General features: G+C 48.9%; 1 protein-coding gene across 2 annotated transcripts in view; it reads left to right on the top strand.

Annotated features, from left to right (window-relative positions):
* LOC136298128 (rho GTPase-activating protein 39-like) overlaps nucleotides 1–23,092 on the top strand; it is a 56,760-nt gene that overhangs the window by 13,701 nt on the left and 19,967 nt on the right. For both annotated transcript variants that reach the window (XM_066198619.1, XM_066198618.1), the window contains exon 2: nucleotides 15,620–16,018. In XM_066198619.1, coding sequence (XP_066054716.1) covers nucleotides 15,620–16,018 — 399 coding nt within the window. The remainder of the gene's footprint in view (nucleotides 1–15,619; nucleotides 16,019–23,092) is intronic.

The following is a 23,092-nucleotide window of genomic DNA, read 5'->3' as shown; positions in this document are numbered from 1 at the left end:
GTTGGATACTGAATGTCAGGTCATCCCATCTTGGAAGAGGCCTTGCTTTAAGTGCCTCTACAGTTTTTTGCTCTTATTTTTTTTATCAGTAGCAAATACTGTGCATTGGGTACATAGCATTTGGCAGATGAAGACTGTCTAGATGGATATCAAATAAAAAGCAAAGTTGAATGTGGTCCAGGTTTCTGCCCCAATCCATCAACCATGCCATTGCAGAAGGACAGAGTGGTGCCTGCTTTGATGTCTTCCTGAATTTGTCTCTTTCTTGCTATCTTCCTTGCCGCTGCTTAAAGTGAAAAGCTCAGTTTTGGACTGAACACAGGCTAATAAATGTTTGAGTTTTGGTGGGAGAAAACAAAACGAACTTGTTTTGGGCACCAAATCAAGAAGTGTATTGTTCTCACCCCACTGTTCACTGTTACCATGTATAGCAATCACTGCCATGGCAACACATTTTCATGAACCAGCCAAGATCTTCTAGGGCTGCAACATAACTTCTGATACTTGCTCATTGTGATGCTATTAATAACTGTGTTTCCCCCCATCGTAGCCAGGAAGCTGCTTCTTCCTTATGTACCAAGTACAAGGAATAAGCTCATTTTAAATCAATTGTGGGGAGAAGTGACACTGCGGATTTCCTGGGGTTTTTCTTGTTGTTGTTTTGGAGATCCTGTCTAGTGCTGCCAGCTCTGCAGCCACCCACTGAGCTGAGCTGTCTCTTTTGTCCCATTTATGAGAAAGTCAACTCTCAATTTTCTTTTAAATTCCTTTTCTTTTTTTTTTTTTTTTTTTTTCACTTTCTCCCCCTTTCTTTAAACCAGGACAAACAGATGACACATATTTACTTCTCCAGTTATGCAAAGTAGCTTAAGTGTTTATTTCAGACTGACTTAGTCAAGGGAAGAACCTGGCGCAAATCAAACGTAATCTGGGCCAGGCTCTGGTCTACATGATTTCTTTACTTATCTCCTGGTTATTTGAACAAGATAAACCCTAAGTATTTGAAATTGCAGCTCAACTGTTCTTGACACTAGTTGAATTTATCTGTGTTTAAAACCCCAGAGTGCATTAGCATGCCTGCATGAATCTGCTTTGAGTTGGAACTGTGTCAAAAATACCATCACCAGGATGGTGTTTTGGCACCTTTTAAAGAGCTGTGGAAAAGGTGAAACCTGGGCTTTTTCTTAAGATGGTGGTTCCACTTGAGCCTGAGCATCTGAAGGGCTGCAATTGGTTTGAACTAGGATCTTGAGTCTGTCCCCAGCTCTGGTTCTGGGTGTACACAAGTCACAGGTGCAATTCTCCAGTTTCATCTGTCCAGAGGCAGGAGTTGTTTTGCCAGACCAGTCTCCTCTCATTCAGGGAGTTCACTTTTCTTCTGCTGAAGTGTAGCTATTAACTGTAAAATCTCCTTCCCTTTCCTCACCAACTTGAAAGTTTTTTTGGCAGTCTTTAAACTTGCAGCTTTGGATGTCATTTGGATGCTGGATTGATAGCCTACTGTCATTAACTGAGAGAAAAAGATATAGTGAAAACAGGGAATTCTTTATCCTACCAACCTCCTTGGGGAGGCCGAAAAAATGAGCATATGCCATGCAAAAGGTTTGTCCAAAGCAAGGAGTAATTGTGATGTCCACAGTGAGTGACTGCGCCCTTCTTTTATTACTACTCTCCCCATTTCTTGGGAGGGTATGTTCAAGATAATACCTCCGGAGGTGCTGTCAACAGCTGAGTCTTCCTGAGGAGATGGCACGTGCTATGCAGGACTATCTCATTCTGCAGTCCAGCTGGTTTTTCCTGGCTGTCTTTAAGACAGAGACCCTTTTTGAGAGCCTTTGGTGATTGACACAGGTATTTGCTGCAAACTGCCTTCTTGTGGACTCTTGGGAATCATACAACATGCCGAGTTGGATGGGACACATCAGGATCAGTGAGTCCACCTCCTTGCCCTGCATAGGGCACACCAGTTATCCCACCCTGTGCCTGAGAGTGTTGTCCAAATGCTTCTTGAGCTCAGACAGACTTTGTGCTGTGACTGGAACCCTGGGGAGCCTGTTCCAGTGCTCGGCCACTCATTGGGTGAAAAACTTTTTCCTGATAACCAACCTAAACCTCCTTCGACTCAGCTTCATTCTGTTTCCTCAAGTCCAGGAGAGAAGAGATTGTTACCTGCCCCTCCGCTTCCTCTCGTGAGTGTGTTGAAGACCACAGCGAGGTCTCCCCTGGTTAATCGAACTTTTGTTGCTGTTACGTGGTAAGAGCAAAGGCAAATTTGGGGCTTTAACTAATTGCACTTTGTTTTGTGAAGTCTTACATCTCTGAGATTGAAGAGATGGTCAGTTTTAAAAAAGCTATGACTGCATTTTAAGGCAAGGTCGAGCACCTAAGTCTTGATTTCTCATTACATCAAGCCAGAACTTGTTAGTGAGAAAGCATTGGAACTATACATTACTAGTACTTAGGTTTACTTGGAGTTCAGGATGTTACTGTAGCCACTGTTGGTCTTGCAGATGCAAGTGTGTAGCCGACAAAGCAGAGGCTGAAATATAGCTCATGGGATGTGACTCCTACTCACACTGTGATGTTATAGAGACAATCAGGAAAAGAATGTCAGTTTGGGGCAACAATTAAACATGCCTTTCCTTTTGGAGGAAGCGTTTTTCATGGTTTATTACATCAGAATAAAACTAATATAAAATAGTCAAACGTGGGCTGTGTTTTTCATCCCAAACTGAGAATTCACTCAGGGATAGGTGAGCTTTCCAGAGCTGGAGCTATCCTTACAGCAGAGACCCATTTGGTTCCCTGTGGGGCAAACGTGCAGAAGAGGAGGTTCTGGGGCTGCAGGAGGAACCAGTGCTGTGGGTCCAGTGCATTGGCATTGCAACATCCTGAATCTGTTGTATCCGATGCGCTTGTAGTTCAGCAGTTCGTGTAGGCGAAACAAATGAAAGGACCTCTTTTCCAGGAGATATTTTCTTACTGTTTTATAAAGAGTTCATGAACTTTTTTTGTGCCTGAGGTTTTCAGCTGTTTACCTACTACTTCTCTGTCTTTGTCAGAGGAAATTGGTGTGCTTTGGGCTGGAGAAGATGATGACACTCAAGTGGCTCCTCTGCACAGTGTCCTGTTGGGATGAGCTTCTTAATGGCAGCTCGCAATATGGGAGAGAGCTGTTTGTTTGCAGATGGTTATTCCTTTGACTTGCTGCCAATCCGCTCCTATTCTTTGCCATTGACTTGCCACCAAATTCCTCTGCCAGCCTGGCGTTGTCGTGGTTAACTTGACTCACACATAACAAGCTTGGACAGCTAATATTTTCAAGAGCCTCTGCATTTAAGTTTCTTCAGTGGAGTTGGCAGAGACAGCTGCAGTTGAGAGATTTGCTGAAGAATGAATCAGCCTGAAGAAGTAGTGATGAAACACTCTTATATTGTTTTTTGTGCTTTTAGCCCACAGTGTTTTGTGGACTCTGCTACCTGAGAAATGACTTGGTCTCTTGCTGTGGTTGTGTTGTGCATGAGTTTTCAAGCGACCCTGTTTTTCAGCTCATAAATGACTGGCAGCCCTTTAAATGAACAGAGAGAGAGGGCCATTATTTTGCTAAGGTCACACTTCTAGGATTGTATCTGCCTCAGATATGTAGCTTTGCTGAGTGGTGTTTGAAAGCATTGTGCTCCATGATCTGGCTCTTTGTAGGGCATCCTCTGCTGGCACCTGGGGTGACACTGTCTAGTTATGCATTGCCTGGCTGTGCAGGTTCTCCACCCTGTAATTACAGTCTTAGTCTGCTCCTGTTTCTGACCAGCTCATGTGCTGCATTTAGAAAAGCTAAGGTTATGATGTTTGTTTGATGGTCTGGTGGAGTTATTTTAGGTCAGAGGTGGGTGTCTTGGGAGGTCCTTAAATACCCAGCTGTATGCTCTCACTGTGGTGGCCATTCAGTCCTGAGGACCTGGCTGATGGGTTTCCCTTTGCCAGTTCTGGAAGTTTCTTTTCCGTTCCTGTTTTGCCCCTCTTCACCCTCTGACACTGTTCAGAAATTTCTGTAAATATTTTACTGTCCTTGCTCAGTGTTGCCTTCTGCAGCAAGAAAATATGATAAGAAAACATCACGTGTGTGATGCAAATGATCCTTGGGAGTTGGCTATTTACTTTGTTCTGTTCTGGCTGTTATGGGCTCTCTCTTCTCTTCAGTGAAGATGGCACAAAAATGGTTGTTCTTTTGCCCTCCTGTATGGGAAAACTATACTGCACTGCAGTGTGTTTATTTCTGTGCTGTGCCTGTCATCATGTCACTGAACCCAGCATGATCCATGTACAGAAATGACGAAGCTCAGTCACTGCTGAGTCCTGCTCTTGCACAGTGTGCAGGCTGTGGGTTGCTCCCAAGATTATGGAGTAATTGCTGGGTTTATGTGGTGGTGCAGCTTTTGTAAAATAGCTTCTGATTGTGGAGCCTCCTGTTTCCAGACTGCTTTCTTTGGCCTGCTGTCTGAGGCAGCAGCTGCTGTGCTGGGCCCCTGGCTGCAAGGGCTTCATGGCAGAGGAATCCATTAAATCGGTAGTGGTGACCTAGGAGGTGGTGAAGAGTAAATCTCAGTTCTGAAGCAGCTGGGTAGCAAGCTCAATAAATCAAGACCTTTGTCAGTAATTGTAAGATGACAGGGCAGCGAGTGCTGCTGTGTGCTTGAAATAGCAGGGATATCATTGATGTGCCATTACTTGCATTGGCCCAGGGAGAGCACTTGACATACGCTGTTTCTCTAGGGCTCTGGCCTCTTGCCCTTTGTCATTTTGGCAGGTACAACTTCTTCACCTCATTCTTGCAGCTTAAGAGCACAATGCTCTTCATCCAGGGTGCAGCTTTGTCAGCATTGGGAAATGTCATCCTATTTAGGTCCAGTTTACTTCTGTTGAGGTGTGGAGGTCTTACAGGTCTGTGGAGCCATGAACAGCTTTCTAGTCACTGACTAGGATTTCAGTCAGTAGGTAGTGCTAATCAGCAGGTGCTGGGGCCCATTCAGAAGACAGAAGACTCTGGGGTTCCATCTCTATCATTTTCTTTTATTTGTATGCACCCCTCCTTAAAAAAACCACAAACAGCCCAGGCCTGATTTTAGAGTTTCATTGATGCTGGAAGGCTCTTAGCTGCTTTGAGTGCCATTGTGGGCAGGTCCTGTATGACTTGCTGCCTGCGCACACAGAAGAGGATAAAGCTCAGGTCTGCTTCAGCTGGCATAATTTGTCCTAGCTTGGTGTCCTGGGTTGAAGTATATTCTATCACCATCTTCATGAACTGCTGAAACCAGGTGAGGCAGTGCTCCCTACCTCCTCCACTCTGGCTTATCTTCTGTTAATGGGCCCATCAGCACCTTTGCTACACAGCTCACAGATAACCCCCGCCTGGACTACCTCCTGTTAATGGGCCCATCAGGCCTTATCACATGACTCACCATCCCATTATGAGATGCTCCGCCCAGAGGGAAAAACCAAGCATTCCAGCCTGGATATAAGCTGAGACTCTGAACACCAGAGGGGCGCTTACCCACTGGATTCCCAGAGGACCCGAGCTACCAGACTTTTCTACAGGATCACTGCTTCAGGAAGACCACTTCATCTGGACTGCTTCCATCACTCCGCTCAGGTTGTATTCTGACTCTGTCAGTGGTCTTTTGTATTATTGCATCTATTTTATTTTACTTTCTTTCCTTTTTTTTTTTTTTTCCCCCTATTAAATTATATCTCTGACTTGAAGCCTCTCATTTGTTTTGCTTTCAAACCCCTACATGTGGTGTGTCCCAAGAAGACGTGGAGAAAGTGGATCTATGACCTTGGGTACTGTCATGGGCTTTGTAAAGAACATGTTGTTCTGTTTCATCTGGATGGAGCAGAATTGCTTATCTTTGCCCAAATGGGTCAGTGTCGCTTATCAGATGGTGGAGTGCTACTTATCTCTCTTCATTGTTTCACTACTCCCATGGGAATGTCTTCTGCTAATGGACCATTAAGAGCTCATCAATGACATGACACATTACAGTGCACTATTGTAAGCTGCTCCACACAGGGAGGAGGAGCCAAACCATCTTAACCTAGATAAAAAGGAGCCACAGTCCCACTAGGGATCCAGTTTTTCCACCGGATCCCTGGAGGAAGACCGGACCCATCTCACCCTTACTGGACCCCTTTTTTCTTCAACGGGACCATCTCTACTCCAACAGAACCACATCTGCCACTCCAGGAGGGCTGACTTTGCACTGCTTCCAACACCCTAACCAACAGGGTGTCAGGTTGTATTTCTGACTCTGTCAGGGTTTTCTAGGATTTCTTGTTTGTTTATTTGTTTGCTTATTCTTCTGTACTACAACATCTGTATTTTTATATCCCTAGTAAAGAACTGCTATACCTATTCCCAAAATCTTTGCCTGACAGCCTTTTAATTGCAAATTTATCATAATTTGGAAAAGGGGGGAGGGACTCACAATTTCAAAAGAGACTCCAACCCTCCCTGGCAAATACCTGTCTATCTAAACTAAGACAGGTACCTGCCTGCAGAGATGTACACTCGTGGAAGGATGTGGCTGGTGTATCTGGTGATGACTTTACATAAGTCCTGCCCCCTCTGATGGGACCCTGTACAGGTGGGATGACCATGGTGATGCTCATCGAGCCATGCTTGCAGTGTGCCTGCACAAATTCTCCCTGAAACTAGGGGCATCACCATGGGGGCAAAGGGAAAGCATCTGGCTGCCTCCTTGGGGCTGAGCCCAACCTGCTGCCTTGTCCTGTAATGCCTTCACCTAAGCAGCTGTGGAATATTTCCTCTCTAGGATATTGATGAAATTGAAGTTTTCCTGTGTAAATCCTGTTTGTTGAGGACAAAGTCTAGTTATGAGCATATTGAGGTGGGATGCAGTCACTGTCAGGTGCAGTGGTGCTAGTTTCGGTCCCAGTCCTGGTCCCAATCCAGCGTCAGACCTGACCATGTATCACAGTTGGCGGTGTGATTCTGGGTCTAGTCTGGTGGAGCATGGCAAAAATCAACAGGACAGGAATGATGGAGTGCCCAAAAGTAGAACTTTATCAGTGGTCTGATTGCAAACACAGCGACCACATGGTTTGGGAGGCAGCATCCAGAGACCCAGGGGCATGACTAACTTAACAATATACACGGCTATCTAAGGGCAGGGTGTAATCCTGAACAGGAGATAGGGGCTTGACTTTATGTGTCAAAAGACCCGAACCAATGGAGAACTAGGACTAGAGACATGACCTATTTTGGAATGATGCCATCAACATCCTAATTTCCATATCTCGCCTCCCATGGTCTCCAGTTTATGGTTTCTGCATAGGCTACCTGGGCTAAGGTATTATCCATCTCAGCTAGCCCAGTTGCCACAACCACGTGTCCTGGGATTGATAGAGCCTAAGGCTGTGCAGGTAGGAGGCCAGCACTGAGCTGTGCCATGTCTCAGCTCCCTGCCAGGGTACCTTGTGTCCTGTCGTGCTGGCACTGAGCTTCCCCCAGAGCTGCCTGCCTTCCAGTAGCTGTGATTTGGGTGCAGCTGTGGATGCATGCAGCACATTTTGGAAGGAGAGGGGATGAAAACTGCCAGGTTTGTTGAGGGTTTTTTTTTTCCCCTGCAACTTGTTCTTAAATCCTCAGCCCCTTAAAAGGAAAAATAACTCTGCTGAACCTTTCATTGGGCTTAAGAGGTGCCACTGCATCTGGGCCAAACCAGAGCTTTGGGGAGGCTGTTTAAGTACAGGAGTTTTGGGCATGTGAAACCCATCTGGCTGGGACAGATGGGCGGGAGAGGCTGCCTGCCAGATCCGTGTCCCTGGCCAGCCTAGTGGTCATTGCAAAGAGTAGAGGGAAGCACCTGTAAATTTCTTGATGCTGAATGCTTTTTGACATGTCTTATGCCTTCTGCTGATACTGCAGTGGCCACAGCTGGTCTCTAGCCATAGCACAGCCCAAGCTGGTCACCCTCAATGACAATCTGGGGACACGGAGAAGGCCTCCAAAGGAACTGGCAGGTCTGTGTCTCTGATAGAGGAGCTGCAGCAGGAGCCTGTGGTTATCATAGTCCTCCGGTGAAGAGCAGTGTCTGGTCTGCATTGCCAAGACTTTTTTAATGGGAATGGATTTTACTGCTCCCCCTGCCCTCAGGTGCAGTTTCCTTTAGTGTTGATTTGAGCAGTCCCCTGGTGCCTGTCTCCAGTCCGTGACCTCCTGCTGCTCAGAGTGCCTATCCAGCAAGTGCTTTGTTTTGTCTCAAAGCCTTGAAGACAGGGATGTTTTCTGTCCCTTGGTGTTCCCTCTGTTGCAGAATTCTGCATCCTGTGATGGATGGGCTGGGGATGAGCAGCAGTTCAAGCCCTTCTGTCTTCCATCCCCTTGGGGCGCTCTCTGTGTGGCTCCAGGGAGTGATTTCAGGACCCAAATCAGTCCAAGCCTGGTGCGCAACACTTAAAGCAGAGTGGATGATGGAAGAAAAGTGAAGGTTGGTGTGGGAGTGTCTGTGCTGCCCTCCCTTCTCCCTGCTGACATACAGGGCTCTAAGATGCCTGTGCATCCATGTCCTGGTTTAGGGCAAATCTGGGAGGAAACCTCCAAATGGGGTCCCTCCAGAATGGCAAATTCAAGCAGCCCCTCCCCCAGCTGGTTCGGGAAAAGATTGCCTTGGAGAAAAGTGGAAAAAACCTATTTATTTAACAATCAAAGTATCCACAAGCACACAAAAAAAATGAATAATAAGAAACAAGAAAACCTCTTGCTGTCCAAAGAGATGGCAAACCCAGAAAGTCCCTGTTGTAAAGTGTAGCTTGGCTCGCTCAGTCTCTTATCAGTCCCTCTGGCACTGGAAAATGCTGTCCTGGGCCCTGGTGGGCCGCAGGTGTGAGCTCTTGGAGCTCTTCTGGGTTTTCAGTCCAGAGCAGGTTTAAACAGTCCCAAGAAAAATAACTTCTCTGCCTCAGCTAGCTAAAAACTAGCTAAAAGCAAAGGACATCTCTGTCCCGCTCTCTGTCCATGCTGCAGACAACACAGTCCAGGAGCAGAATGTGGAGGAGTGAGTTCCTGAAAACAAAATCAGAGCTTCTCTTTCTCCCTGCCTCACTCTCAGAACCAGTCTTAAAGGTGCAGAATGTAATACCCAACATAAACAGAAGAGACAACTGGGGATACAAGCATCATGAAGTCACCCTAGGAGAATGCATCCCACCCAAGGCTCAGGTACTGGTCTTGGGCTATCGGGCCTTATGCCTTTGAGACTGTTCTGGACTTTATTTTAAGCTGATTATCATTATGGCCTGGCTTGTCATGGTGTCTGTCCTTCCTTATGTCCCTCCTCTCTCCTTTTATAGAGACCCCAGGACATCTCACCTGTGTCCTAAAAGTTCTTGTTTCTCCTTTCTCTCTGAGACAGGTCTTGGGGGGATTTGCTGGTCATTTTGGTGTTGCCCTAACTCCCTCCTGGAGAATGAGCTACCCCTTTGCTGTCTGTTCTGTTCTGGATTTGGGGCGAATCGAGATGCTAACAGCAGCAAGATGGAGCCAGCAATGCTGGTACTGGGCGGGGGGAAAGTTTGGGAAAGCCAGGAAAGAGGCAAATGCTGACAGAGTCCAAGCAACCAGAAAGCCACCAAGTTTCCCATCTGACATCTTTGTCTTTGAAAACGCCACCTAGCAGAAGACTTGGAGCTTTGGTTGTGCTTGGTGGGGTTTTTTTTTTGGTGGTGGTGTTGTTGTTGGGGGGGGGGGGGGTTGTTTGTTTTTAATTAAACACACCAAAGTAATGAGATACTTTTTGTGGTAAGACCTTTTCCAAGCTCTCTTGTACACCTAGCCCACCCAAACTATGGTGTTATTCTCTCTTCTCGATGCAATGTGTCGCCAGGCTGGGCTCTGCTTTCAGAGGCCCGCCCCTGTTCTGCTCTTCCTGGAGCTAAGCATATATGCTCAGGCTTTGAGCAATCAGCATTTGTTCTGGATTTTCACGGTGCGGTTTGTCTCTAGCAAAGCAGAGGTTGGTTTGTTTGCATAATGCTTATTTTCAGGGGCAGCATTTTTATGAACAGGCTGACATTATATTTATTTTAGTTCCTCTGTAATTTTTGTTAGAAGGAGGCATGTGTATTCAAAAGACGTTAATTATATGTGTGTGTGTCTATATATATGTGTGTGTGTGTGTAGGAAGGAGATGTTTGTTTTGGGTACTTTTTTTGTCCTAAGATGTAAATAATGGCTTTTCTGGACTCAGCTAAGATAAGGCAGTGAATAAAGCCTGAGTTGTCTAACTCAGCTGAAGGAGGATTACCATAAGGAGCCATTGCTAGAGACCTTCTGGAGGGTCTCTGCAGCTCCAGGATAGAGATTTTACAGCTGTTGTCCTGGCTTTCATATGCAGATCCGAGTAAATCGGAGCCACCTGGAGGTTGCACTTGGTTTCTCAGCATCTGTACCAAGTGAATTTTTCTGAGGTGGCTTTGCCTGTTGTGCAGAAGGTGAAGGGGCAAGTGTGATTGTCTTAAAAAAAAATCTGTTGTGATGTTTGATTTCTTGAACACAGTCCAGGCTCTTCTTCACTCATCCAGGAGCCCAGACCCACAGAGAAGCAGCAATGTCAGCAGCAGTGGAGCCTCTGGGATGGTACCCACTCCCCATTCCTGAACTGGTTTGCCATGGTCTGCTTCGAGGGCCTCCTTTTAGAGGATTCAGGATGGTGAACGTATCATTCTCCGTACAACTGCTTCTGCTCCTTTTCATGGATCCTCTGTCCTATGCTCTGTTAACTGCGAATGAAAAGAGGATTTGAGCTTGTCTCTGTGGGGCAGATAATTTCAGATGATCATCACCCCCTAGTTGTTTGCTACAGTAAGTCGTCCTGCACACACTTCCCTCCCTTTGGCTGGTGTCACTCCATGGCCAGTCTCTGGGAATTGTACTTCACTCTGTGTGTGATGGCCAATCTGCATTCCTCCTCTCTAAGGAGGACCTGATAACAAGGCACTTAGTTTTGGCATTGGCACATCCTCAGCTGGACGATCTCTGATGATGGCAACAACTGGCATCTCTGTCTTGGGACTGGCTTTGAGTATGCTGCAAGCCTCCATTGAGGGCATTAGTCTTGAAAAATCCCACCTGGGTATGGAGCCATGTTTGGCCAAGAAGGACTTAGCCCCAACTCTCTGCAGAGCTCATCCCAAAGAAAGAAAGTGAGGGAAGGAGGTGGGATCTTGGCTTGAGGCACAGAAATCCAAAAATTACAGAGCATGGAAGTGAAATGGGAGACCAAGTCATAAAAGGTCTCCTTGTAGCCATGTGGAGGAGTTTGTTGACAGCCTGGTGTGAAGCTCCCTGAAAGCATTTGCTAGCACCATGGCTATCCTTGGTCCTCTCTTCCCCTTGATGGATGTTTGCTTCCTCAGGCTGGTGCTGAGCAGCTTCCACAGTTGGGGCTGAGGATCACATCAAGCTGATCTTGAGCTGACAGCTCCAGATGAGAAAACATCTCTACTATTCTTACTTTTTTGCAGCCTTGAAAAGAACTTGTGGTGGCCCAGGACTGTACTTGGCTGCCTGGGCTGTGTTATCAGTTGGGTGATGGTGGCAGAAAAATGACCTCTCCTTGGAGGGAGTGGCTGTTTGCCTTCTTGGGGTTCCTCAGCTCTTCCTGCAAGTGAGTCTACTCCTGTACCTGGTCCATTCCATTTCTGGTCCTGCATAATTCTCTGTTTACTGCTATTATTTTTTATTCTGAGGCTTTGCCAAGCAGAAGTGACAGCCAGGAGGAGCTCAAGCTGATTTTGAAGGAGCAAAGTTTTTACATGTATCCTTGAGGCCTGACAGAGCGTGGCAGCTTGGCTCTTACCTGTACTCTCTATTACAACACTTGATTAAAAAACCAGCTGCCCATCTGTGAGGCAAAGCCTTTGGATGGGACCAAACCTGTCTGCCTACAATGAGATGTGATTGCGCACAAAAAGCCCTATGCTTCGTCCTGCTTTTTGCACGCCTGGTGCACCATCCTGTTCACAGCACCCTGCTGCTTGGGGGCTGACCCCTGCCGTGGCCTTGCCGCTCCTCCAAAACATCAGCATGCTCAAGGCACAAGCCTTCACAGCTTGGGGGGGGCTTTGCTTGCTGGAGTGAGCAGCTGGAGCAGTGTCCTGTTTCCCGGCTATGAGGTCTGGAAAGTATTACTCAGGACACACAGGAAGTTCCTGGAATTTCTGACAGTACAGCAGAATGCACATTGGGAATGTGGGTTGCTTTCGGAAGTGAGCGGGGATTTCGTTGAAATCCCTCCGCCTTGCAGGCTCTGGGGACTGCGTTAGTTCCTGGAGCCATTGTCGTGCCAGCAGGCTGCCTGTCCCGTGTTCAGACAGCGGAGGGCTTTGGTCTGGGACTGCAGATGGGGCCTGCAGGCAAGTCCTGTTTTAGGGACTCTGAGTCCCACGAACTGAGATGAACCAAAAGCACTGCCATGATCCTGCTAGCGGGAGCAGGCAGTGCGGTGCTAGTGGGAGTGGGTGCACACTCTGCTGCATCCCTCAGCACTTGGAGCTAAAAGGACAGGGAGAGGCATTATTTAAATCACCCCTAGGAAAATTCTTTAACCGTGCGAAGTGGAATATGAATTATTTTTTTTTTTTTGTGTTCAGGTTACAGCCTTATCTCTGCAAACCTGGATTTATCATGTCTTTCCTCCAGAGTTCCTGATGTTATGTTTGAGGTTTGTGTGACAGCCTGGGGCTGGCCCTGCTCCAGGAATATCCTCTTTGGCTTTCCTCTTCTTTCTTTACCTGAGTGTGATTCTACCAAACTCTTTAGTATTTCAATGTGCAGATTTTTTTACCTTCTTAAACTCCACCTCAAGTCATCCTCAGCCCCTTAATTTTAAGAGGACCAAGGAGGTCACCCACCCAAGTAATCCACTTAAGTGTCTTTGCACACAAAGATAAATATAAGCTTGTTAAAATGGAAAAGTGTGGTTAGCAACATCCACTGGGTTATGGCCAAGTGCTATGAGAAAAATTTATTTTCAATACCTTGCAATTAATAGAAAATAGCTGACCTCTCCTCTCTGTTGAGGAGTAGTAGTGTGGGTACAGCCATTGGTGTTCCAAAGCTTTGCTAACCCATTTGCTAGCAAAACAGATCAAACACACTGTGCTCTTGAACATTAAGGCTGATGGCTCAAGTGACTCTTGATCAGTCAGGCTCTTGCAAGGTGTTATGTATTTTTTCTTCCTTGCCAGGCAAATCCTCCACAATTGTCTCTGGTCTTTCTCCTAGGCTCATTTCCATATGTGTTTTTGTGCTTGCTTGGAGTTTGACATTGCAACTACAAGGGAAGAACAGGGCTGGCTCTGCAGTTCCCAACCTGAGCCATGGCATTGGGGTGCTGGTATGGCTGTTGTGTTACACCTTAAATTAAGTAGAGGAACTGATGTTGTTTTGACCCAAAACCAGCAAACCACAAACCAGACGTTTTCTGAAGCTAGGGTTTTCTAAGTGGGATCTATTTGCAAGCACACTCTTGGCAGTGCCTTGTCTGGTGATGGTGTGAGACTAGCAGGAACTGGTGCTATGGGCAAAGGTGGTGTGCTGTGTTCCCAGCTCCTTGTTGGTCAGTGTGAACAGTTGTGATGGCGGTAGTCTGGGGTAGGTGAGCACATCTGCCTGAAAACTGTCCTATAACACAAAAGAAGTGGCCTTCACCCCGACCAGCTTCCCCAACCAGTGTGTCTGTGGTAGCCATCAGCCCTCCATGAGAATGCATGGAGGTGTCAGCACTGCAGAGTGTCTGTGCCTGGTATTGTGGCAAGGGAATTGCAGCTTTTCAGAGACAGTTCACAGTTATTTTGTGTTGAATTGACATTGTACCTATCGATTTTGAATCCTCAGAGAGTTGAGGAATGGTCTGCTTTTTATGGGTGCATGCCAGACTGCTCAGCATTGATTGCTGTCAGTCAAACCCACAGTTTTCCTAGGAGGTGCAGTGGGCAACTAAACCCTCAGCTAGACTTGGCTGGTGATAGGAGACGTGCTGCCCTTCCTCAGAAAACCAAGGCAGAGCCAAAGACTGGACTGCCCTGCCAGGAACTGCCTCCTCTCCCATGACCGTACCAGCAGGGCTGGGCACAGGAGCCCAGGCTGCCATTTTGGGCACTGCAGTGCTGCTACCATCACTCCTGACCTTTCTGAGGACCTGCAGGCTGGCAGCTGAGGGCATGAGAGGCATGCAGTGGGATCTCCCTTCTCCTGCTTCTGCTGCGGGAATGGCTTCTACTGTCATGCCCTTGCTGGAGAGCAGCTGGAGGCTGTGTCAGAGTGAGCCCCTGGGCAGGAACAGGTTTCAAGAGGGGCCTTGGACCTGTCCTCTTCATAGGGCTTTTATTAACAAAAGTTGCTTTGGTTAACTAGGGCCTCCTTCCTGCAGGCTCCACCAACATTGGGATGGAGGCCAGGCTTTGGGGGGTGGGAGCAGGAGCTGAGGGGTGTTGCTGTTGCTTTTCAGCATGCTGAGCATACAACTGGGTTCAGGATCACTTTAGGCAGCATCTCTCCTTTGTGGAGGGAAACCTTGCTGGATTTGCACTCCCTTCCTCCTTTTACCTGGGCTATTCAAAATGGTTTGGGGCTACTGCCTTGGGGAGGCATTGGCTTTGCTGAGCTCCTCAGGCCTGCTCTTTAGGGTTGGTGTGTCAGTGATAAGGTTGACGTGCCATGTATAATGGCCGTGCAGCCCAACACCTCTGCATCACAACCACTGTGCTGGTCCGCCTGAAAACTAGTCCTACAGCACTGTCTGCCTTGAGCTCACTGACTGAGCCAGTATGGGTGCTGATAAAGGACCCTGGGGCTCAAGGGGTTTCTTAGGGCTGCAAAAGGGTTGTGGATCAGCAGGGCCTGTCCAGTGGGTCACCTTACACCCTGCTGAAGGCTCTGTCCCATCAGCCGAGGGGGAGGGGGAAGAGCCTGCCGTGGAGATGGTCTCATCTACCAGTCATTCCCCACAAATATCTTTTGGACAGATAAGTGTGGGGTCCAAGCAGGGTCCATGGGACCCAGAGGTCCCTTCCAGCCCCACAACGTGTGGGGCCTGTAGGCAGTCACTCATGTGGAGCAGGCTGCCCGCGTTGTTGGGAGCCGGGGATTTGATCTCCCAAAGTGGAACGTGCAGCTCTCAAAAGGAGCAGATCCTGCTCTGCAGACACTCCCTGCTCCTGAAAGTCAAGTCCCCTGCACATCTCCCAGGCACTGGCACTCCTGTGACTGGGCCAGGCCTTGATGTGAGTCATCCCAGCATCAGCAGACAGTGCTCACCATCCCCGTGGGTTAGTCCTGGGTTGGTGAGTGGGGAGTGAGGGGGGCAGGCTGATGGGAGTGACCTCCCCTTCCCTGTGCCAAAGAACTGCTCTTTTGCCCCATCTCAAGCCCTTGCCCTGGCTTGTCCTAAGATCATTAGATTACTGAATAGCCCCGAGCAATGCTTTGATCCGCATGCAGGCTACCTGGCCCAGTGGCAGCAGCTCTGTGGGATTCTTCAGACAGCCTGTTTGCTTTGGGCTTCTGGCCCCGACTAATGTGGCTCTTGTGTCCCTGCAGCTCAGACTGGGTGGAGATCATCGAGCCCCGCTCCCAGGAGCGGATGTATGTCAACCTGACCACTGGGGAGTGCAGCTGGGAGCCCCCTCCCAACCTGAAGGTGCGCCAGTCAGACCAGAAGCAGTGGTGGGAGCTCTTCGACCAGAACAACAGCCGCTTCTACTACTACAATGCCATCACACGGCAGACAGTGTGGCACCGGCCCCAGGGCTGTGACATCGTGCCCTTGGCACAGCTCCAGGCCATGAAGGGCAGCTCCCAGCCTGACTGCTGTGACCAGGAGCACCGAGGCAGCACTGGCAGCAGTGGCAGGAACACCCCCATCCAAATGGCCGTCCTGCAGGAGGTGGAGAAGAGCAAGTGGGACAGTGTGCTGGAGAAGAGGAAAGATCCTGCCAGGTAGGGGGAGAGCTTCAACCTTCTCTGTTTATATCTAATGGGTGAATTTCGCTGCCAGGCGGGCCCTGTCAGGCAGATTGAGAACCATGCTTCCCCAGGAGGGTGCTGTGCTGCGCCAGGAGGGGAGTGAAGTACTGCCAGGCCCCCAATCACTGCCATGTGCCCTTCTTCTTGGGGGGACAGCTTTCTGCTTTCACCACTGCCTGAATGTCCCCCGCTTAGGCCAGGCCATCTTTGTGCGAGACACCATAAAGATACACATCAAAAGATGATCTTCATTTTGGGTGCTGAAACAGAAGGAGAGGGGGAGGCAGGAGTGTCATGCAGTGATGAGAACTCTTTGAAAAACTTGGAACAGGGTTCGTTGGGATGGGATAGCTCCTATGCAAGGGGTCAGGCTGCTTTGGGGTGAGGGTGAGCATATCTAGTCTGGCTCCTTCTTTTCCCACTAGCTCAGCAGCTGATGTCTTGCAACTTCAGCCAGGGCAGGAGGTGGGGCTGCAGGGACAGAGCTCCTGGGCACAGTTATTTGATTACATCAAGCCTGAAATAGAAGACCAAAAACAAGATGCTATTTTGTTTGACTAAGATTTTTTTTTTTTTTACACTCAAACTAGTCTGACAGCAATCAGTGATTTTTTTATTGTATTGAAACCATGATTTCTGTTTCAGTTGCACAAAAGTATTGCTTCCCCAGTCTCTGTTGGGGTGGTCCCTCTGCCTGGGGTACTGTCTGGGGCTGCTCTGCCACCCTCCTGCTCTGCCTGGGCATCATCCTGCCCTGGAGGATGTGGTACTTACAGCTGGAGAGGCCATGCAGCAAGCAAGGTTGGGTCATACTGAGAGCTGACCTAAGGGCTAGAGCAGTGCTTGGGTGAGCCTGACTCGCCGGCCCTCTGTGTTGAGATGCCTTGTCCTGGTTCTGGGCAGTGCAGCAGGTGCTAGTGCCTTTGTTTTTGAATCAAGGTTGGCTCTCTCTGTGCCTGGTGCAAGCAAGGATAGAAAAAAAAAGCCAAGTTAATGAAAACCACATAGGATGGCAGTTCTGAAAAGTATATGCACTCTGAAATGAGACTTATCACGTGTCTGCTGCTCCCTGCAAGACACACCTGTATTCAGTGCAAATCTTAATGGATGCAAGATACTGGTGATACACATAAAGTACACCAGAAGGAGCCCAGCTGTTTACTGATGCGTGTGATGCTCCCTGTGCATCCTGTCCGAGAAGCATCCCCTCTAAGCTTCATATCCATCCAGAGAATGATCCCTGCCATGCCACGAGAAATCCAGTAAATGTCTTAAGCTGTACCTGACTAGTTCCCAGTTCCCTCAGGTCATCCCCAGTGACCACAGTTGAGCTGCAGGCACATGTGATTTGGCATGAGACAGGTGACTTTCCTTCCCTGTCCATCTACAACCTAGCACTCCAGGGCAGCCAGGATGGGCACCATCGAAACTACATTACATGTTTCCAGAGAAGTGAATGTAAGAGCCCTGATTAGGGTGTAAGATATCCTGAGCTTTATAGAGTCCAAAGTATTCCTGACTGTGCTGGTTTTGACACCAGCTGGAAGTAAACTTCAAATAATCCTCCCCTTCCACTTGCTGTTTCCGATAAGGGAGAGACAAAAGCAGAGATTATGAGTTGAATTAACAATTTACTGAAAGCAGAAAGCAGTGGAATAAGACATGCACAATAACAACAGCAATGTTAATAGTAATAGTATACAAAAAGAGGAGGTGTTTTGCCCACAAAAAGTTGTTCACCATTGGGAACAAAACCAAGATGTCAAATGCTCCTTGTAAGCTGCATCTGCATGGCTTTCCCAGACAAAGGCAATGTGGTGGCCATTTGTGTGCTGCCCATGTGGCCACTGGGAGCAAAGACATGATGGTGGGAGAACTTGTATGACTAGTGTTTGCTACTCCCAGCCAGAAACCACAAAAACCAGTGACAAATCCCCTGAAAGCTGGATCATCCACGTAGGGTCACGCAGCTGCTGCGCTGGGCTCAGTTCTGCACACGTGCCTGTGCCAGCATTTCTATTGCTCTGCTGCACTAGAGGTCAACCCCGCAAGCCACTGCTGCTTTTTTGTCCTGCTGCTCAAATGCGCTCCTTTTCGCTCAATTTGGCTGAGTTTGGGAGGGCTCCTTTCTGCTCAGCTTGAGGGGCTTAGCGGGGTTGGGATCACTCCCACTGCTGGACTGTTCCCTGCCAGCATCCGCCTCGCCCGTGTGCTGTTGATTCAACACTGCAATCAATTTGCATTTTCACCGCTGTCCCGTTCAACACCGTGTTCCGTAGTTGTGCACTGAGAAAACAGGAGGGGAACGGCAGGGGAGCAAAGGGACCGAGTCCCACAGGGGTTGATCCTGACTGTCCTTCCACTGGAGAGAGAGGCAAAACGGGACGCTTCAGGTGGGATGCCTGGCTTTCTTTCCTGACACCATGGCCCCAACCATGATGTGCATGGTATAGAGTAACAGCAGCACTAAGCTCTGGCCCTGTCTGCAACCAGGACATTGACTCGGTCTCTCAGGACGGAGCATGGCCTCCTCTGCCTTTGTATGGGGAGCTGGTGTGCCTCTAGGGAAAAGTGATGCCAGTTTTGACCCATCCCTCAGTTCTTCAGCCTTCTCAGTAGGGAAGACCCCATGCAGATCCCCTCCTATAGAGGGAAGAGGGGTGATGCAGTGTGAGCAGGGTTTTCCTGTACCTTTCCTTGCCTGCCAGGGCAGCATTACCATCACTGCTCATTCTCCTGCAAGGAGGGGAAGGAGTCCTCCTGTTTTCTATCCCCAGCTCAGGTTTCTGCATCAGTCTTGGGGCACCTTGAGCCTGCAATGAATTGAAGGACAAGTGCTGAGAAAGGCACGAGAGGCAGCTTGCTTGGGAACTAACAGGTCGCATGGATATGCAAGGCTCTTTCAGTTTACAAGGCTTATACGAGTAAGCTGACAGTATTTGTCTGCGAAATGTGCTTTCTTGGAAACAGGAGACTGGACGCTGTTTCCTTGCACATCTATCAATGTGTCCTCTCTGCTGTGTGAGCAGGAGTTGTGTAACTGGTTATAATGCAGAGTTTGATTTCCCTAGTTGAGCCTGACACCCAAGGAGAGGTTTCTTGCCTTTTGCTGGCTTGTAGAATGGGGAGCAAAGAGCTGAGCCAGAAGCAAGTGCTCTCAGGTGGGATCTAATGCCATTCCTGGGATGTCTGGTGTACTAACAGCATGAGCACACTGAAATTTTCAGCTCTGTTGTCTGTGTTCTCCAGAGACAACCTCAGGCATGTCCTCCTCTCCTCAGGAGAGATGCAGCTGTGTAAACAGAGGGTGAACACATTGAGTGCTGTTGGTAGTATTTGACATTTTATAGCTACCTGCGCCCAAGACGGTTTCAATTTTGTCTCTTTAATGCCAGCTCAGAAAATCGTGGTTTTCTTGCCTTCATATTTGTCATCCTGTGATAGATGGAGAGGCTGTCAGAGACCAGTGTAGTCCTCAAGAGGGGACTCCTGCAAGTCCATGCCATAAAGATCTGGGGGAAGGGATTTCATTCTTTTTTTTAGTTATACTTTGTGGTTAAGGTTTTTTTTTCTTTTAGTAAACTGGTTTTTACCACTTTTTCTCTCTTGTGCCTTCTATCAGCCCTGCTGAATTTGTTGTGCCCCCTGCCACATCTCAGTGCTGCCAAACCCTCAGCAGCCTCAAGAAGAACAGAGAAGCTCCCCAAACCTTGCTGCCTGTTCCCTTTGTCTCCATGCCCATGCCACACCTCCGTCACTGCTCCAGAGCTTGCTGCTCCTCTTCCAGCTCTTGCAGTGGCTTGAAGCATCTTCTCTTGAGATTGGCCTTTGGCCTCCCCTGGCAGCGCAGGAGGGTCAACCCCCTAGGGAAGTGGCAACTTCTTGCAGCAAGGTAAGACTGCTGCCATTGACCATCTCTGGAGCCTCCTTGGGAAGCTCCTCTGCCCTTGCTCTTGCTCCCATGTTGTTTTTCAGCTGTGTTTTCCTGGGGCTGCCCAGCCCAGGGCTGACTCTATTTCTCCCTTGCTGGACAAGGACAGCAAACAGCACTTGCCTCACAAAGCTCCAGACTCTTCCTGAGCTCTTGCAATCCTATTAGGAAGCAAGATGGACTCTCTTCAGGGGAAATGATGGCCAAATTATCCTTTCACACACTGGAAAGCTCTGCAAAGGATGGACATGTTCCCTTGGGGACTGTGAGACCAGCCTGGGACTGAATGCAGCATTTTGGAAGTGTACTCTGAGACACTGCAGCCATGCAGTTTGCTGGAACTCCAACGTAATTGGCGAGAAACAGCTTAGTGGAGAGCCAAGGCCTGAAGAAGGCAGTCTTTCGGGGAGCCTGTGTGCTGGTCTGCAGCATTTCAGCACACTGCAGGTCAGGACTGTGAGCAGGCTCTGCTGTCCCCAGCCCTGCCGTCCATGCAGACCAGCCCCTTTACTCCTCTTCCCCTGTTTCTCCTAGGGTCAGCACTGGGAGTTTCAGAGTGCTTTTTCCAAGGTTCTCTTTGCAATAACAGGATATTTTAAAATCCTCCACAAGAAAGCCACCTTCCCTAGGAGCATTCTGTCCCCCAGAAGAGGATGGTGAGGGTCCTTTCTGCATGGGCAACAGGTTGTGCTGCCTATCCCCTCCTCATCCACCTTTCCCACAGCTCAGCATCCTCAACTGGGAAGGAGCAGGGGCTTGGTCATAGAGTGCCAGGAATATATGCTAGAAGAGGAGTGAGAGGGAATGCGTGATGAGAGGGTGGCTTTAAGAATACCTCTGCCTCTTCCAGGTCTGATTTGTCTCGTCAAGGGCTTGTGTTTCTCAAGGCACAGCATAAATAATTCCACTGTTAAGTTTTCATAATCAACAAGAAAGACCATCAGAATCCCTAAAACAGGTTTGTTTCCTTCTTGTGCAGTAGGCCTTTGGGTAGGATATGCAAACACAATGTTCTTTGCACAAGTCTGCAGAGTTTTTGGGTTGGGCTGGTTGTATTCCTGTCTCCAGTGCGGGAATTGGAGGCAGAGCAGCAGTGCTGCTGGAATACAAACATCCCTGTTCGTTCACCTTTGTCACAGCACCAGGAAAACAACTACTGGAAAGGGTTAGAGGTAAGGTGCAGGGCCTTTTCTCCAGGCTTCTTGGAGGGAGAAAAACAAACAATGGAGATCTGAAGCCTGAGAAGAGCTGCTAGATATGCTGGGCCTGCTGGAGCTGGGTGGAGGCTGGGAAAATCAGTGTCTAGTTGAGGCCTTTATATTGGAGCTACTTGAAAACTTTCCTCACAGGAACAGTCCCAGGGGATTCATCAGGGTCTGCTGCTGCTGGCTTAAGAGCTTGGCTGAGGGGCTGCATAGGGACACTTCTCCACCGTTGGCTTTGCTGTTTGTCACGGCTTTGACCATTCAGAAGGACAAGACTGAGTCTTCATGCTGGGAAGTCAGGAAGTCCCTGTTCTCCTCTGCTGGGTCTTTCCAGCAGCCTGGGGGTGGAGTTGAAGGAAGCTGTATCCAGACATGGCCCCAAGAGATCATTCATGGCTGTGGAAATGGCCTTTTCAAGAGAGCCTTGTCTTTTCTGTGATGGTGCTTCTTTCCTCTCCTCTCTGGCAGCCAGGGAGGCTGGAATTGGCATGATGTGCCCACAGTGAGACTGATGGGCGAGGTGGGGTACAGCGCGCATTTAGAAGTTTCCCTTCACCATCACATTCCTGGGTGGGGGAGCATGGTGGCCCTCGGTGACATTGGAGTGGCACAGCTTTGCAGTTTCCTCTGGCCCCTGCAGGGCATCTGTGTGCTTTGCCTCTTACCAGTGTCCGTAGCAGCCTAGCTGTGACAATCCCACGTGTTTGTGCTTTTCCTCAAAAAGAAGCAGTGTCAGTGGGTGCCCTTGGTGCTGAGCTCTGCCTGCTGCAGGGATTTGCAGCCATCCGGAGCAGGCTGGGTCCCAATGTGCACTTTGACCTAGGCCTGAAGGAGGGAACGTGTTTGGGCATGGACTGCAAGTGCCAAAATCCTGCTGCAGGGAGGCTTGTTGCTTGTGGCAGAACCACTTCTTCATTGCCTTGCTGTGGTTGTCTGTCCAACTTGTCTTCTTGTCCTGCCACCTGGGCTCAGGGCAGGTACAGTGCCAGTGCAGAGCTGCTGCTGCGCTCTGTCATGTCCCACCCATGCTGCCAAGTCTGTGCTAAAGGCCCAGCGTGTGTTTACGTCCTGGGCAGGCTCAAAGTGAGGGATGGCTTCTTTGCTACCCTGCAACCCAACAGCTGGATAATGCTGGTCCAGATGCAATGATGCTTAGCTAAAATATGTCCCAGTCACACACTTGTGGCCTGCCTGCTGAGTCAGGAGCCTGTGGATGGTTCTGTCCTGCTTGCTCTTTGCCAGTCTCTCTTCTGTGCCATGAAATGAGCCACTGGTACAGCCATGGGGGATGTCAGAAATCCTCATTTAAAAGCCTACCAAGTGTTGCTGTTCTGGTTCTTCCTGTTGGTCCAGGCTCTTCGAGAAAGAGCCAGGTCTTCAGCAGAGCTTGGAATTGAGACTGGAGCTTGGTTGTGCACAGGAGAGATGCACTGATGCAAGGACCAGGCCCTGTGTCCCCCAAGGAGGGATACCTGGGGGGTTGTGGAGCTGGGTGTCCTCATGAATGCCACCCTCATCCTGCTGTTACCTCTGGTGGTTCCCTGTGTGCATCCTCACTTGGCACTGCTGGTGCTCGACCCCTGCATTGCCCTGAGATGACATGCCCCAAGAAGAAGCACGTGGAGGACGAACCACTGAGGGCTAAACAGGAGTGGGAGAGCAGGAGCTGTACTTGATGGTGGCTTGGGCAGATGGAAAGAGGCCAATCCCAAATTCGTCGGTGTTTTCCCAACCTGCTCTTGGCATAGGGCTTAGGTCAACACTGGGCCGCAGTGCTGTGAAGAGAAGGAAAGTGGAGGCTGGGAGACAGGCCTTCCTCACGGGAGTTGCATCACCATCCTGAAGCAGTGTCAGGAGCTCCCTTAAAATAAAATCCTCAGTGCCTCAGTGGGAGACATACTTAGGAGGTTG

The sequence above is a fragment of the Chamaea fasciata genome, unplaced genomic scaffold, assembly GCF_029207755.1.
Source record: "Chamaea fasciata isolate MVZ Bird 193981 ecotype frontalis unplaced genomic scaffold, bChaFas1.0.hap1 SCAF_17, whole genome shotgun sequence".
Taxonomy (NCBI): Eukaryota; Metazoa; Chordata; class Aves; order Passeriformes; family Sylviidae; genus Chamaea; species Chamaea fasciata.
This window is presented reverse-complemented; position numbering and strand designations above follow the sequence as displayed.